Source organism: Mauremys reevesii, linkage group 2, assembly GCF_016161935.1.
Source record: "Mauremys reevesii isolate NIE-2019 linkage group 2, ASM1616193v1, whole genome shotgun sequence".
Classification (NCBI taxonomy): Eukaryota; Metazoa; Chordata; order Testudines; family Geoemydidae; genus Mauremys; species Mauremys reevesii.
Window position 1 is genome coordinate 10,206,267 of NC_052624.1, and position 17,905 is coordinate 10,224,171.

Sequence of the window (17,905 nt, forward strand, 5' to 3'; positions counted from 1 at the left end):
AAAATGTTTAATCTCTCTAAAAAAATTTTTTTCAACCAAAACCATTTGTCAAATTCAATCTGATCTAGTGTCTCTGAGCTGGAAATTACACCGCCAGCTCAAAGTATAGACAGACCCTTAGAAGCAGGAATCTGTTTAAGCGAGAAAGAAAAGGCTGACGAAGAAAATAGAGTAACAGTCTCTTCCTTTGGAAAAGAATCATGGGACTTTACATCACAATTGGATGGGCAAGAGAGACCTCAGTTTAGTAACTCATCTAGATGTTCATCAGAATGATGATGGGTTTGGATAAAGTAAGAACCAGATTAAAAGTTACCCATAAAATTGAGCCAAACAAACTGAACTTTTCCTGAGGGTCAAAAAAGTTTTGATATATATATATATATATATATATATGTATGTATGTATTTTATTGTTACACATCATTCAGTGACCCCTACAGCATAGCACTGCAGTGCCTGCATTAGGCGTGAACCTATGCTGCTGTGCAGAAGCAAAAGAGCTATCCTCACTAAGTGAACTTTACTGGGGTAGTCTACAGAAGCAGAGCCATAACTAGGCATTTTAGCACCCAGGGCAAGCAAGCATATTTGAATCCTCTACCCCCCCCCCTTTTTCTGCCCCTATGGCTTTGCGCCCTGGCGACTGCCCCGCTCGCCCTGTCCTGATTACGGCCATGGTTTGAAGTTCTAGGATATTTTTAAGTGTCTGTTAGAACAATCTTCTTGCTTCCCCAACACAGATATGTTCAAAAAAGACCCTCCATCCCTCGTCCAGGGGCACTTGGTCTCTTGTGCCCCTCGGCCCCATCCTCTTCTAGCCATCCAGGCTTGGGGAATGTAGAAACTGCCTGTATGGAGCAAGGCTTGAGCTACAGCAGTGAATTCTCGGCTCAACTGATGGCACCAGACTATGCTTTTTAGTCTTAATTCTGGACATAAGAACGGCCCTACTGGGTCCGACCAAGGGTCCATCTAGCTCAGTATCCTGTCTCCCGACAATGGCCAATGCCAGGTGCTCCAGGGGGAATGACCAGAACAGGGAATCATCATGTGATCCATTCCCTGTCACTCATTCCCAGCTTCAGGCAAACAGAAGCTAGGGACACCATCCCTGCCCATCCTGGCTAATAGCCATCTCCCTTGTGATGATTGGCTGTTTGCTCCAACTCCCTCCCTCATAGTTCACTTCAGCCTTAATCCAGGCTCCTCTTTCTCTTTTATTCCTGCCTCCCCTCAGACTGCCTTGAACTCATTCTCTTCCCTTTGTTTTTCCTTTTAGCTGTTCACATTCTGCCTTCCCTTTTTACCACACTCCTACTCCGGAACCTAAACTCACAATATGGGTGTGTGAATAACAATAAGGTTAATAAGCAAAACCGACCAAAACGGTCTCGCATCATGGAAGCAACAGGATGTCTGCAAATCACCATCACTCTGTTTTTAAATGACATCCCTTTCTCTTAAGTTATTAAAATTACTTGTCAAGTATCAGAGGGGTAACCGTGTTAGTCTGGATCTGTAAAAAGAGACAAAGAGTCCTGTGGCACCTTATAGACTAAAAGAAGTATAGGAGCATGAGCTTTCGTCTGACGAAGTGGGTATTCACCCATGAAAGCTTATGCTCCAATACTTCTGTTAGTCTATAAGGTGCCACAGGTCTCTAAAATTACTTGTGTTATTATTTGTAGCGCCTAGGAGCCCCAGTCATGGACCAAGACAAGTGTGTTAGGTGCTGTTTACACTGGAAGCTGATCATGATAGAGGTTTGGATTTTCTCTTACTATGCATTTGTATGAGTCAAGGACAATGAAGGACAGATCTCAGGTGGCGCGTCCAGGAGCAACTGCAATAGAATCATAGAAGATCAGGGTTGGAAGAGACCTCAGGAGGTCATCCAGTCCAACCCCCTGCTCAAAGCAGGACCAACCCAACTATTAATACAAATATTTAACAATCATTAAAAACAATGGACTCCGGCTTTGGTTCTACTTACAGTAGATATAAAACAATGGTTGTTTTCCTGTTCTGCATACAAAATCCCGTCTTTGATGAAGACTGATATTGCTCGTAGAATAAATGAAATAAAGAGGTTCATGTGAATAAAGTTCCGAGTGCAGTGAAGCTTCCTAGAAAGAGGAGAGAGGAAATGCGGGTGGCGGGTGGATGATTGATTTCTCTCTTAAGAATACAACATCAAGACTGGTTGTTTCACGTCTGAATACCTGGAGTTTGAACATTAGTGATCCCAGCCAATCCAGCAACTCAGGAAACAGTATTCTGTGCTTTCCACGGGACTGGGAGACCTCAGCATTTTTTTATATCTTATTGACCTCATGGTCTTGATGATATCATGTGGCAATTAATTCTACCAGCTAACTGTGCATTGTGTGACAAAAAATATTTTATGTCTATGGAAGATTTTTAAATGCATTTGCTCTAATGCTGGCATCTCATTGAATTTTAGCCAAAATTTTGGATTCCGTTTTTACTCTTTGCATTGTAGGTTTAGGTTTTTAGACAGAGGGGAATTTTGCTTTCCTGGTTTAAGAGATGATACTCATCAGAACCTTGATAATGTCTGTGCTTAATTTTCCTGGACAGTGAGTACACAGGTGTGAAAGTTGGTTCCTACAGAACTTTCCATGAAGACTTCATGGGCGGCACCTTCAAAAGCGCTCCACCTAACTACTCTCATTGAAGTCGATGGTAATAGTCCCATTTACCTTACTAGGAACAGAGGTAGGCCATTTTACCATTGACTTAAAGATTTCATTAATCAGTGATTTGGGAGAGGAGGATGGTGACCTAAGGTAAGTCATTACGTTTCTCTGTGCCTCCTTTTCCCTTCTGTAAAATGGGCATGATAGCGCGGTCCTATTTCCCAGGGATATTGTGAGGATAAATATGTTAAAAGATCATGAAGTGTTCAGATACTATGGTAATAGAGGCCAGATAAATACCTAAGATTGATCAGAGTTAGGCCAATGCTGAGTGCTTTGAAAATTCCAATCCCATGTGCACTGAAATATGAACAAAACCAAGACTCAATGACACCACCCATTGGAAAGATCTGATTTCTAAGGGACATCTTTCATCTTATTTTTGTAACTCCTGAGATCAAGGACTTGATTTTTTTTTGGTCCCCTGGGCCCTGATCTTTTGTCCCCCCTACAGAGATTAGTGACAACTCATTCCTGGTGACTCACCTGAAACGACACAGGATAACCATTGCTGTGGTGAGGGATACAAGGGATGTGCTATATCCCACTGTGTACAGAGCCTTCACGGAGAGGTAGTAGTAATCCTTGAGAAACAAACAGCACATGGTCACCAATAGTACTGTCACATAGGGCCAGATCTTGCTCACCTCACTCAGGGGAGTAATTCCACTCACCTCAGCTCTTAATGGGACTGCTTGGATGAGAAACACAAACGGGACTGGGCTCATACATGATGTCTTCATTTACTTCTCCCGTGCCATGTATAATGACCAGGGTTAGCGTAGGTTTGGCCCTGTCTGTGGCTTTGTGCCTTACTGAGGTGACTGAACACTAGAATTTTGCAATTGCACTGACTCCTTCCTAGGTTGTTCAAAGGCATAGCAACTTACTTTGTGGCAGACTATATGCCGTAGTAGCTGTAAGGATTAATTAACTAATGTTTATAAGAGCTACATGCTACATAAGCGGTATGTATTAATATTATGGAAATATGCAGTGTAATGTTAGAATACAAGCAAAGCCCTGCCTCTTTTGAACTCATATTTATGGATATGAATAACATGAATAACATGAATGTCGTATGGCTCAGCCATGAACCATACAATTAACATGTGGGCACTGTTCTTCACTTGCTCCTCATTTTAAAGGGTTCCTACCTGATTTTCAGACTCTGTTTCATTTTCATCAAACCCGCAGGCATCATAATAATGAGGGAAAGGTTCAGACCAGCCATCTTCTGTGCAGTTTCTGCTGATGTCCCCTACATCTGGAGTGGATACAAGCATCATGTAAAATAGATCACAAGGCAAATGCCATTGCCAAACCAAACCACAGGAAACATCTTCCTTTACTGACTGGAGCATTACCACACTGTTCCTGGCCTGACAACTTCGTAATTTAAACCTTAGCTTCAGTCCAAAGACTGCAGTTGTGGAAGTATTTAAGAGGAGGATTCTGAAGCCAAGAAGGATAGCTAACATGCTCGTTCACATCTCCAATTACCTAGAACACTCTACCAGCACATGGCTGTTCCAGAGTAGTAGCTCTTGTGACTACACTGAAAAATTAGACCAGTGCATGTGGGTGCACTGAAGTCTTTTCTGAATGCCCGGCAAGCCAGAACTGTAGAATGCTTTCTATTTATTGAGCCATTACGGTTTCTTCTGTTTGGATTGAATCTCAACCAGAATTGATTACAATTTCAGCTTCTGCATGAGGATTTTCTGCTGCTCAGTATTTTTCATTTTTAGAGCAATTATGTTAGACAGCACATCATGTCAATGGCACTGACCGTATTTTTTAGTCATGTCATTCCTCCATAAATGGAACCGAATGCACCTATTTAATCAATGCATTCTTTTGTGAGCATTCCATTACTTGGTGAATTTCAGTATGTTATTGTTGCACACCAGCTCCCAGTTCTCTGCAGAAACAGCTACTAAATCACAAGGTTGGGTTTCTTCAACACCATTCAGTAATTATTGTTACAGTAGTAAATATAATTTATAATTATATCCTTGTTAGATTGTAGCATTCAGTTGATGAATAGATCTTCATAATGCTGCTAAAAGTAACACACAACGAAGTGCGGCACTATAATTAGAATTGATCTGAAAAATAATTTCCAGCTGGCAGGAGAGAAAGCTGGGTTATTCCTTTAGAACAGAGTAAAAATAAATAAATAAAACATCCTTGTTTCTTTTCCTTACCTAAGGGAGTTTGGCCTGTGCTATCCAATAGGTCAAAATCACCTACAAAACCAGAAATATAGTGAGGACATTTTGTTTACAGCTCCTACAATATGGGTTTGATCCAATGTCCAGGAAAGTCTCCTTTCTGATTTCCAGGGAATTTGGATCAGGTCCTAAATAAGTAGCCTGATTTGTTTTGCCTTTGGGAAAGATGGAATTGCAAATATGGGTTCACCCTCTAGTTTGAATGATGGTCATACTTATGTTAAAGTTTACACACACACACACTTTAAAATCTGCAATAAGATGGAGTTAAGGCTGAGAGTGCAGATCAGTAATTTAGGATAAAATACCCACTACGTCCCTGTAATGTATCCCCAAATCAAGCGGTATAAATCCAAGACAATCTGAGTTAAGATAACATTTAAAGGAAATCCAAACATGTGAAGGTATGGAAATGCACAATTAAGGCACCCAAACAACCTTAGTTCTGCCCTGTATTATGTAATAACCATATGGTTTTGAGTAAGACATTTTAGCATTTAGATTAAACTGATTTTAAAATACATCAATTTTTTTTTCCCCTCATGAGTGCTATTGTACTACCAATATTTACTAAGCACAAAAATAGCAGGTGTCTGTCTGAATTTTCAGTCTGAGGCACATCATAACCCAGAGCGATTTAGAGAGATGAGCTCCGGGAGAAGATGTATAAAAGGTAGGAAGCCAACAGAACTGCCTCCTACCTGGATGAGTTTGCCCCATGTTATCCACTTCCCAACCTGGAAAGAAATGACATCTGGTTAGCACAGATGATTTTTTTTTTTACTGGTTTGTTTCCCATAACAACCAAATGTTATTGCAATGTCTGGGAAACTTCTGTGATCACAGTGGTCCCTTCTGGCCTCAGAATCTATGAACGTATGTCTGACGGGGAAAAAAGAATGTAAGGATATAGAATCATAGAAATGTAGAGCTGGAAGGGACTAGAGAGGAATCATAGAATATCAGGGTTGGAAAGGGCCTCAGGAGGTCATCTAGTCCAACCCTCTGCTCAAAGCAGGACCAATTCCCAACGAAATCATCCCAGCCATCCCATTGTCCAGCCTGACCTTAAAAACCTCTAAAGAAAGAGATTCCACCACCTCCCTAGGGAACCCATTCCAATGCTTCACCACCCTCCTAGTGAAAAAGTTTTTCCTAATATCTAACCTAAACCTCCCACACTGCAACTTAAGACCATTACTCCTTGTTCTGTCATCAGGTACCACTGAGAACAGTCTAGATCCATCCTCTTTGGAACCCCCTTTCAGGTAGTTGAAAGCAGCTATCAAATCCCCCCTCAGTCTTCTCTTCTGCAGGCTAAACAATCTCAGTTCCCTCAGCCTCTCCTCATAAGTCATGTGCTCCAGCCCCCTAATCATTTTTGTTGCCCTCCGCTGGACTGTCTCCAATTTATCCACATCCTTCTTGTAGTGTGGGGCCCAAAACTGGACACAGTACTCCAAATGAGGCCTCACCAGTGCTGAATAGAGGGGAATGATCACGTCCCTCGATCTGCTGGAAATGCCCCTACTTATACAACCCAAAATGCCATTAGCCTTCTTGGCAACAAGGGCACACCGTTGACTCATATTCAGCTTTTCGTCCACCGTAACCCCTAGGTCCTTTTCTGCAGAACTGCTACCCAGCCATTCGGTCCCTAGTCTGTAGCAGTGCATGGGATTCTTCCGTCCTAAATGCAGGACTCTGCACTTGTCCTTGTTGAACCTCATCATATTTCTTTTGGCCCAATCCTCTAATTTGTCTAGGTCCCTCTGTATTCTATCCCTACCCTCCAGCGTATCAACCACTCCTCCCAGTTTAGTGTCATCTGCAAACTTGCAAAGGGTGCAGTCCACACCATCCTCCAGATTGTTAATGAAGATATTGAACAAAACCGGCCCCAGCACCGACCCTGGGGGCACTCCAATTGATACTGGCTGCCAACTAGACATGGAACCATTGATCACTACCCGTTGAGCCCGACCATCTAGCCAGTTTTCTATCCAGCTTACCGTCCATTCATCCAGCCCATACTTCTTTAGCTTGCTGGCAAGAATACTGTGGGAGACTGTATCAAAAGCTTTGCTAAAGTCCAGAAATAGCACATCCACTGCTTTCCCCTCATCCACAGAGCCGGTTATCTCATCATAGAAGGCAATTAGGTTAGTCAGGCATGACTTGCCCTTGGTGAATCCATGCTGACTGTTCCTGATCACTTTCCCCTCCTTTAAGTGGTTCAGAATTGATTCCTTGAGGACCTGTTCCATGATTTTTCCAGGGACTGAGGTGAGACTGACTGGCCTGTAGTTCCCTGGATCTTCCTTCTTCCCTTTTTTAAAGATGGGCACTACATTAGCTTTTTTCCAGTCATCCAGGACCTCCACCGATCGCCATGATTTTTCAAAGATAATGGCCAATGGCTCTGCAATCTCATCGGCCTACTCCTTTAGCACCCTCAGATGCAGAGCATCCGGCCCCATGGACTTGTGCTCGTCCAGCTTTTCTAAATAGTCCCGAACTACTTCTTTCTCCACAGAGAGCTGGTCACCTCCTCCCCATACCGTGCTGCAGAGTGCAGCTGTCTGGGAGCTGACCTTGTCTGTGAAGACAGAGGCAAAAAAAGCATTGAGTACACTAGCTTTCTCCACATCCTCTGTCACTAGGTTCCCTCCTTCATTCAGCAAGGGGCCCACACTTTCCTTGACTTTCTTCTTGTTGCTAACATAACTGAAGAAACCCTTCTTGTTACTCCTAACATCTCCGGCTAGCTGCAACTCCAAGTGTGATTTGGCCTTCCTAATTTCACTCCTGCATGCCTGAGCAATACTTTTATACTCCTCCCTGGTTATTTGTCCAATCTTCCACTTCTTGCAAGCTGTTTTTTTGTGTTTAAGACGAGCAAGGATTTCACTGTTAAGCCAAGCTGGTCGCCTGCCATATTTACTTTTCTTCCTACACATCGGTATGGTTTGTTCCTGCAACCTCAATAAGGATTCTTTAAAATACAGCCAGCTTTCCTCGACTCCTTTCCCCGTCATGTTATTCTCCCAGGGGATCTTGCCCATCAGTTCCCTGAGGGAGTCGAAGTCTGCTTTTCTGAAGTCCAGGGTCTCTGTTCTACTGCTCTCCTTTCTTCCTTGTGTCAGGATCCTGAACTCGACCATCTCATGGTCACTGCCTCCCAGGTTCCCATCCACTATTGCTTCCTCTACTATTTCTTCCCTGTTCCCTCAGCCTCTCCTCATAAGTCATGTGCTCCAGCCCCTTAATCATTTTTTTTGCCCTCCGCTGGACTCTTTCCAATTTTTCCACATCCTTCTTGTAGTGTGGGGCCAAAACTGGCCACAGTACTCCAGATGGGACCTCACCAATGCCGAATAGAGGGGAATGATCACGTCCCTCAATCTGCTGGAAATGCCCCTACTTATACAACCCAAAATGCCATTAGCCTTCTTGGCAACAAGGGCACACCGTTGACTCATATTCAGCTTTTCGTCCACCATAACCCCTAGGTCCTTTTCTCACTAGTACTGATCCCAGGACTGATTCTATCCAGATATGCCTACCCAGTTTGACTGCAAACCATTGATAACTACTCTTTGAATAATCTTTCAACCAGTTGTGCATGCACCTTGTAGTAATTTCATCTAGACCCAATTTCCCTAATTTTCTTATGCAAATGTGTTGCAGGACTGTGTCAAAAACCTTACAAAAATCAAGATATATCATGTCTACCATTTCCCCCCATCCACTAGGCCAGTAATCCTGACAAAGAAGACAATTAAATTAGTTTGGCATGATTTGTTCTTGACAAATCTATGTTGGCTATTCCTTATAACTCTATTATCCTATAACTGATTGTTCAATAATTTGTTTCAGTATCTTTCTAGGTATCAGCATTAGCCTAACTGGTCCATAATTCCCCGACTTCTCTTTGTTCCTCTTTTTAAAGGTAGATAGTATGTTTGCTCTTCTCCAGTCCTCTGAGACCTCACCCAACGTTCATGAGTTCTCAAAGATAATTGCTAATGGGCCCAAGATTACTTCAGCTAGTTCTTTGAGTATGCTAAGATGAACTTCATCAGGTCCTGCTGACTTGAATACATGTAATCTACCTAAATATTCTTTGAACTGTTCTTTCCCTGTTTAGGCTTGAGTTCCTTCCTGCTTGTTGTTACTATTAATTTTGTTGAGTATCTGGTCACATTAACCTTACCATTTTCTTCATAAGAGCCTTTAATATACTTGAAGCCTGTTATCAGCCCCCCACCCACTCATCTTTTCTCAAGATTAAACATGACCAGTTTCTTTTAAACCTTTCCTCACAGGTCAGATTTTCTAAACTTTTCATCAGTTTTGTTGCGCTCCCCTGGACCCTCTGATTTGTCTACATTTTTCTTAAAGTGCAGTGCCCAGTACCAGATATGTTTACTTCCTGTATATTATTCAGTCACTAGATATCTCTGTGTGCTGTATAGCATTCCAGGTAGGGTGCAGCTCCCAGAAAACTAGAGACACAAAGCAGGTACTCAAATTGTATGGAAACCTGGTTGGTTGGTTATCTGTGGCAGATTTTCTTAATAAGCAACTCCTTGTTTAAGAAGGTCAGTGATTCCCTATATCATGATGAGCAGATCTAAGTTTTATTCAGGTCTCCTCCACTGAGTTGCTGTGTAACCTTGGGCAAGTCACTTAACCAGTCTGTGCCTCATTTGTCTTGTATTTAAAATGAAGCTACCTCCCACGTTAAAAAACAAATTGAGAACCAAATTCTGCCTTCATGTACACCTCATACAACACTGAAGACTGGAACAAGATTGTATGGGATGCAAAGACAGTATTTTAAGCTATGTCTCTTTATACTTTAGTGGGAAATGAGACCCAGATTTTTTTTAAATGTGTTAGGTACAGTAAAGAATGAGTAGTTGTGGGTATTTGCGGTAAGCTGGCAGAGGAGCCTGTCTCTGGATCTAAAATTCTCTAATTTAATATATACACAGAAGGGCTTCTGCTGTTGTTTGCAGGGTGGCAAACCCCACCCCAAGACACCAGAGAATAAACCATTATTCACACCCTTTGGCCTTTGGAATAAGGATGGAAGGGCAGGATCCTTCTTTCACTTTTACTTCCTCAATCAGTTTCCTTAGTTGTAATTTGTCTCGACATGTGCAGCCCGGGGCCGGTGCAAGGATGTTTCGTGTCCTAGGCGAAACTTCCACCTTGCGCCCTCCCCCGTCCACGAGCCCCTGCCCTGAGGCGCCCCCCGCACCGCAGCTCCTCCCCTCCACCCTGAGGCGCCCCCCCCCTGCGGTAGCTCCCCACCCTCTGCCCTGAGGCACGCCCCCGGCCCAGCTCACCTCTGCCCCACCTCCACCCTGAGCACGCCATCGCTGCTTCACTTCTCCTGCCTCCCAGGCTTGCGGCGTCAATCAGCTTAGGCGTCAATCAGCTTAGGCGCCGCAAGCCTGGGAGGCGGGAGAAGTGAAGCAGCCGCAGCGTGCTCAGGGAAGAGGCGGGGCAGGGGTGAGCTGGGGCAGGGAGTTCCCCTGCATGCCGCCCCTCTGCCTTACTTGCTGCAGGCGGCCCTCCCCGCACTCCCCTGCCCCAGCTCCCTTCACCTAAATGCCGGCGGCAACCGGGGTGGCCGAAGATCCGGCCGCCGCGGTCACTGCCGAAGAAAATGGTGCCCCCCAAATCCTAGCACCCTAGGCGACCGCCTAGGTTGCCTACATGGGTGCACTGGCCCTGCTGCAGCCAGCAGAGAAGAGTGGATGGCCAATTGGGGCCATACGGCCAATTGGGGCTGGTCTCACACACATCCACACTCCCTGGAAGCTGGAATTATTAATCCTTGCACAGTACTGGACACATCTGCTCTGGAGTGCACATTGGGCCAGACCTTCACCTTATGCAAATCAATGTCACTCCCCTGTAGTCACTAGAGCTGAGGATCTGGCATACTTTTCAGCAGCCTGAAAATGCTGTCAGGTTAGTTCATATTCTGTCAGACAGATCAACCTGCTGTCCTACTGAGCCAAGGGCTTGGGATTTCAACTACTGCTTAATAGAATACAAGGTACTGGGTGTGTTGTGAGTGTGTGTGGGCTGGGGGGGATTGGCCTGGTGAGAAAAGTTTTCCAGCTGTACATCCTCCCTTATGATGTGACACCATCCTGAAAAAAAAGATCCAAGATCCTGGAACAATTTTGGTGCCTGGAATGCATGATGATGCAACGTAGATGAGACAGACAGATTGGAGGAAATCTGAGGAGTGCATGGGTGGACCAGAAGCCCGTTGATTTTCTGCCATCAAGTTGGAATTGCCCCCTGCCAGCCTCCCATCAACCCTACTTGCTGCCTTAGTGAAGCTAAGGGCCTGATCCAAAGCTTACTGAAGTCACAGTCCTCCCAGTGAAGTCAGTGGGTTTTGCACTTGGCTCTGTGTCAGAGAACGGAGCATACCAGTCAGATAAAAGATGAGCCATATGTAGCCACAAGATGGTAGTGTTGCACCAGAGAAGAAGCGTCATGGTGGAAAACTAACTGATCCTCATGATGTTCAGACTAGTTCTGTCAATGCTCTACTGAACAAATACACTTAGTGAAAAGATGTGGACAACGTTTTATCTGCCTTTTGCAGGCTAACCGTTTAGATTAGCGAAGTCCTTTAGAACATGAAGTATCCCATTGCCCTCAGATTGTCCCACACTAACGCTGAACGTGACCTACAGCTATTAACTGGGGATTCGAATAGCCACACATCTACTTTATATGGAGGTCTTTTATAAAAAGAAATTACGTAAAATGTTGAGAGATCTGTCTAGCTGCTGCTGAAAAAGGAACAGCAGTACAGAACAGAAATAATGCCTGGACCCTTGTCAGCAAAAAATTATTTCACGAGGCTTTTGAAAAAAAACATAACATAATTTTTATTTCACGTTTTTGCTCTTAAAATAAACTGAAATGTCACTTTGGAGCAACTAAATGGGAAATCAAAGACTTCAGCGTGAAGATTATAGGGATTATGGGGCGAGTGGGAGGCCAGGAAAACAAATCAGCAAGCCTAAACATCCAAGCTTCTTGCATCATCATCATCATCATCATCCTTCTATTCAAATCCCTTTCAGGAAAACTGGGCTGCTGAGGTTGCTTGAATACATGTATTCAACATCAAATGTGTGTACTCAACTCACTAGTCATTTTCAATGATTAATCTCGAACCCTGTGAGCAGGATGCCAATACCATCACAGGGCTCTTTGCAGAAATCCATCAACCTCTATTCCTTCGCTTGTCATATTTGTTGCACATTTTGAAACACTGAGTAGGTTTGCAAATAGTGGGACTGGTTGGCCAACATTTTGTGTCATGCAAAATCACTGAACACTGTTCTTGTCAAATGGTGTATGACCAACTCTTACAGCACAAATACTAGATCTATCTAAGAGGGTCAAAGGCACAATCCATCTCCCATTGGCATCAATCGGAGTTTTGCCACTGATTTTACTGGGAGCAGGGTCAGATGCAAGCCAGGGGTTCTCTGTTTGCTGTCCCTCAGTAAGACCCCGAATCTGCTCTCACTGAAATCAATGGCAAAACTTGCACAGGAATTGCCAGACAGGATTAGATTCATGGTCCATCTGGTCCAGTATCCTGTCTCTCTGCTTCAGAGGAAGGTGCAGAAATCCCCACAGTAGGCAGATGTGGGATAACCTGGCCCACACAAACATCTCATCTTAATCCCTAATAAAGATTGGCTTAAATCTTAAAGCATCAGATTTTCTAGCCTTTCTAATATTATTTTTCTCCTAGCATTAACTATTGGGAGCAGACTCTCTCTCTCTCTTTCTCTCTCTCTCAATTAAACTATTTCTCCTAGAAGCTGACAAGGAAGAAAGAGATAGATTCCCACTATTTGTGTTTATTTCTGACTACTCAGATGGCACTCAGATACAGTGGTGGTAGAACATAGGATTTTGGTTCATTTTGAATTGCATGACATTTGCAGTCACAGCCACAACATTACACTAATGTAGCTCTGTGCAATGAATAGCCTTTTTATGTTGAAAAAAAATCCCTGTCTAGCCAAATTACTACTGCATTTTTACCTGCGCTGGACATAGTTAATGGATTCATATTTTCTATAATGTTAATTTTCTGCCTGTCCTAATAGCACATTTCCATTTTATTAACATTTTTCTGCAGTCCAGAATTTGCTAATGCGTTAGAGAAAGTTCCAGGAGAACCTTTTACTAGCTGGAGCTTTTAGACTTTATCCATCAACCTAATTTTCACTAATGCGTTAAGCCATGGGAAAGTCAATTAGATTTACATTCTACATTATGCTCTGCATTATAACTAGAAGTCAAAGCCAATCACATGAGCGTACGGATAAAAAACATGTTGTAAATATAATTGCAGGGAAGCTACAGGCCACAGTCTGGCTTTCCCATCTCTGGGTGCCACTCTCATTGAAGTTTGTGGCAGGACCGCCCAGAGGATTCCGGGGGCCCGGGGTCTTCGGCGGTGGGGGGCCCCGCTTCCGCGGTAAGTCGGCGGCGGGGGGTCTTTCCATTCCGGGACCCGCCGCCAAAGTGCCCCGAAGACCCACGGCGGGGACCCCCCGCTGCCGAATTACCACCGAAGCGGGACCCGCCGCCGAAGTGCAGCCCCCACCGCGGGTCTTCGGGGCACTTCGGTGGCGGGTCCCGGAACGGAAGGACCCCCGCACCACCGAATTACCGCCGAAGATCCGGCTGCACTCCAGCGGCGGGTCCCGCTTCAGCGGTAATTCGGCGGCGGGGGGTCCTTCTGTCCCAGAGAGGAAGGACCCCCAGCCAGCGAAGACCGGGAGCGAAGAAGCTCCGGGGGCCCAAGCCCTGCGAGAGTTTTCGGGGGCCCCGGAGCGAGTGAAGGACCCCGCTCCAGGGGCCCCGAAAAACTCTCGGAGGGGCCCCTGCTGGGCCCGGGGCAAATTGCCCCACTTGCCCCCGCCTCTGGGCGGCCCTAGTTTGTGGCACCCAAGTGTGCATGTATCCAAACCTAAAATATGACCCTATGACCTTGATCCTACAAACAGTTATGCATGTGAGTAAGGCCAGGTCTACACTACAGACCTATTTCAGTAAAACTATGTCGCTCAGGGGTATGAAAAATCCACCCCCCTGAATGACACAGATATACTGACCTAACCCCTCTGTGTATACAGTGCTAAACTGGCGGGAGATCGCCCATCGAGATAACAACCGCCTCTAGTGGAGGTGGATTAACTACAGCAGCGGGAGAAGTTCTCGCATAGGAGCAGCTTCACTAAAAGGCTACAATGTCGCTATACGAGAAGACAAGCCTACGTTTATTCACATTATTCATGGAGTTCAGTTGGGTTACTCCCATTCTTAAAGTTAAGTACAGTTGGGGCCTAAATCTGAATTTGGATAGGAAGCTTGAGATTGCGGATTGGACAGTGTCCGATCCTCTGAGCTTTCAAATAGGGCAGAATTTTGCTCTTAGGCCTGGTTTACACGGGGGAGTGGGGGGAAAATCGATCTAAGATACGCAACTTCATCTACGTGAATAACGTAGCTGAAGTCGATGTACTTAGATCTACTTACTGCAGTGTCTTCACTGCAGTAAGTCGATGGCTGATGCTCTCCCGTTGACTCTGCCTTCGCCTCCCACCCTGGTGGAGTACCACAGTCAATGGGAGAGCACTTGTCTCTAGACTAGACACGATAAATTGACCCCAGCTGGATTGATCGCTGCCCATCGATCCAGCGGGTAATGTAGACAAGCCCTTAATATGTATGCTTTCAATGGTATGTACTTATATGGACTCCCATCACCATTATCAGCAGTACAGGTTCAATCTGACTCAAATTCTCAAAGCCCTGTTAAAACAAGAACAGAGTTTCCTTTTCAACAAGAAACCCAGAGTTACAACCACAACATTCTTTGGCTTTCTCCTCCTCTTCCTGGCTGCAGAGCGTACAAAGGATGGGTGCAGTACTCCATGTCCCAGTGAGCATTCACAGGGAGCCTGATTCACCACTGCTTTGTCTCAGCTGCAGGCCTTTGGAACTCCATGGAGATCAATGGACTGACAGTGGGGTTTAATGGCGCAAGGTCGGGCAGAATTAGTCCTGAAGCATCCACACCATGTCCCAATGAAGCACAGCTTGGCTTTGAAACTCACAGGCTAAAAAAGAAGAACTGCATTGAAGACCCAGACAATGACCATTCTGCAGCTGATGTGCTGCCTTCTTATAGAACATTTTGCTCTCCTGGCTCCCACCCGAGTCCTGCTGTTATATTATTCTCAGCACATGGACAATGAGGGCTCTGGTGCACTAGGCTTTTCAAATAAATCAGAGGAAACACATTCAGATGATTAAAATGGGCTAGATTCATCAAAGGTGCTACAGAGAAAAGACATTTTCAAAAACAAAATCAGTGAATCAATAGCACTTCCTCTTCGTTAGGGATTTCAATTAAAGTCTTACAGTCATGATTCACATTGAAGTCAGTGCTATAAGTATAGTAAGTAACAGCACAAGACTTGATGAACAGTATCCATCACATAATGTATTTGAACATTTATTATTCAATCAGTAATTGCTTACACACACCAATAAGCGCTATAGTGGGTCTAATAATCTCCATCTAATCATACATTCAGCAAAGTGTTACTTGTCTAGTATATTGTTTGATGGACAGTTCTGTCCAGTATTTGACACAATAGTTTATAGTCTCCAGAGGGGCGTGATATTTTAGTCTAATCCATGCAGGAATAATTGGGTTGGTCTTAGTGGCCTGTGATGTGCAGCAGCTCAGATTAGATGATCAGGTGGTCCCTTCTATTATTATTACTATTATTTATTATTCGTATTACTGTGGCTCCCAGGAGCCCTAGTCATGGACCATTGTGCTAGGCACTGTACGAATAGAACAAAAAGAGACAGTCCCTGTCCCATGGAGTTTACAAACCAAGCATAAGACAAATGACAACAGATGGATACCGGCAGACCAACGGGGAGGAGGGTGGTACAAGGAATCGTTGAGACAATATTGGTCAGCCTGGAAGGCATGTTCTCTGCACATGAACAGCATTTTGGCCTAACAATCTATGGCCAACTCTGATACTTATGAAGTGCCACTTTTTCAAAATTACAGAAAATCTTTCATCACCACTATAACTATTTATAATTACTAGTATCACAATACCACCTAGAGACCCTAAACAAACTTCAGGGTCCCATTGTGCTAGGAGCTGTACGAACACATGGTAAGAGATAACACTTTGGGACAGAGACTTACAATCTAAATCGACAAGACAGACAAAGGAAGTATTGTTTATCATCATTTTACAGATGGGAGAACCAAAGCATATAGATGAAGTGACTTGCTCAAGGTCACATGGAGTGTACAGCAGAGATGGGAATTGGACCCAGATCTCCTGAATCTCAGTCTCCTGTATTAGCCACAAGAACATCCTTCCTCTTTGTTGGTCATTTATGTAATAGAGTTTTCACAAACGAGAAATGCCATTGATCTATTGCAGATAGACAACAACTACCTCCTCGCTACCATCTTGATGTGCGTTGTGAAAGTAGAATGAATTATATTACAAAAATAGATAGGATTAAAGAAATGCTGTCTGTACCTTTAAGGAAAATCGCTGGAATGCTGGAGTCCAGGTGTCAGGAATACAGACATTAACATAGAACAATTGCACCGTTTAAGGGCAATTGGTGAAGCATTAGCCTTAGATCGATAGGAGTTAGTAAGGAAGTAGGATATGCATGCTATGCCCCAGGTGAATTTTGCTGTTTTTCTCTCTTTGTCCCTTTGTTTAATTCCCGCTCTTTTATCTGTATAAATAAGACTGTTTGGGTCTTGCATGGCCACTCACATTATCTGAATGTTATTGGCGGAGCGCTGCGCTAATAAAAACAGAGTGGTCTGACAAATTGTGAGTCTTGATTCTAACTTTGACAGCGTGAATCATAATTCTCAAGTAACTTCTAATTGCTTCTCAGGCTGAATGGAACAGAAGGCCAAGAAATAGTATAGAATACGCATTTAAACCTCAGTACATGCTTTTAAATTGTCTTCTACAAATTGACTTTCTCCCCCCTGCTCTCTATGCTGGCTGGCCTAGGGATTGGTTTACCTCGTGTACATGTTTATTTGGGGATAACTTCTATTTAACCCTTTGCTCGTGGTGCAGCAAGTATGGCTAGAGGGAACAGAGGCAGTCAGAGCTCACGTTGTTCCGAAGCACTTCGATAATTCTCATTCTCCCTCAGTAAGTATTTTGGTTAAAGGGTCAGCTCACAAAAGGTAATCCTCACATGGATATGATCCTGAGCCAATTGGAATCAATGGGAAAGCCCGCATTGATTTCAGTGGGTCAAGATCAAGCCCTATATAAATGTAAGGGGGGGGGGGGTGGGGAGAGAGAGAGAGAGAGAGAGAGGGACAGAATATGGATAACACTTTCTCTAGAAAAAAGAACAAGGAGTACTTGTGGCAACGTGGGCTGTAGCCCATGTGTTAGTCTCTAAGGTGCCACAAGTACTCCTCATTCTTTTTGCTGATACAGACTAACACAGCTACCACTCTAAAACTTTCTCTAAAATGTTCTCTGTTGTGTTCTCCACCTAGCTAGGGGGTGAGCTTCTTGGACAGGGACCATGTTGTGGAAGCCAGTAAATAATTAACAAGGATTTAAAGAGATCTTAATGAATGTTAGTTAGCAAGAGTCAGGCCATACTGTAACCTTAATGACGTAAGACTTGTAGGAGCAAAGATAGTGCGAGGCGACAGGACAGGAACTGTGTACAAAGTTATTACGACCTTGCAATCACTAACCAAAATGCAGGCTTGCTTTTCTTAGGATTGAGACAAATAAGATAAGCCTTTTTGCTATGTATAAACAAAATGTAGTTG

The 17,905-nt window shown here is 44.1% G+C and overlaps 1 protein-coding gene across 4 annotated transcripts in view; it reads right to left on the reverse strand.

The window, feature by feature from the left end:
- Positions 1-17,905, reverse strand: part of ADCYAP1R1 (ADCYAP receptor type I) — a 182,216-nt gene that overhangs the window by 45,998 nt on the left and 118,313 nt on the right. For 3 of the 4 annotated variants that reach the window (XM_039527536.1, XM_039527535.1, XM_039527534.1), the window contains exons 5-9: positions 5,661-5,696; positions 4,933-4,974; positions 3,880-3,989; positions 3,209-3,306; positions 1,996-2,128 (exon numbers count right to left, since the gene is read on the reverse strand). In XM_039527536.1, coding sequence (XP_039383470.1) covers positions 1,996-2,128; positions 3,209-3,306; positions 3,880-3,989; positions 4,933-4,974; positions 5,661-5,696 — 419 coding nt within the window. The remainder of the gene's footprint in view (positions 1-1,995; positions 2,129-3,208; positions 3,307-3,879; positions 3,990-4,932; positions 4,975-5,660; positions 5,697-17,905) is intronic. The other variant, XM_039527537.1, reaches the window with a different exon arrangement.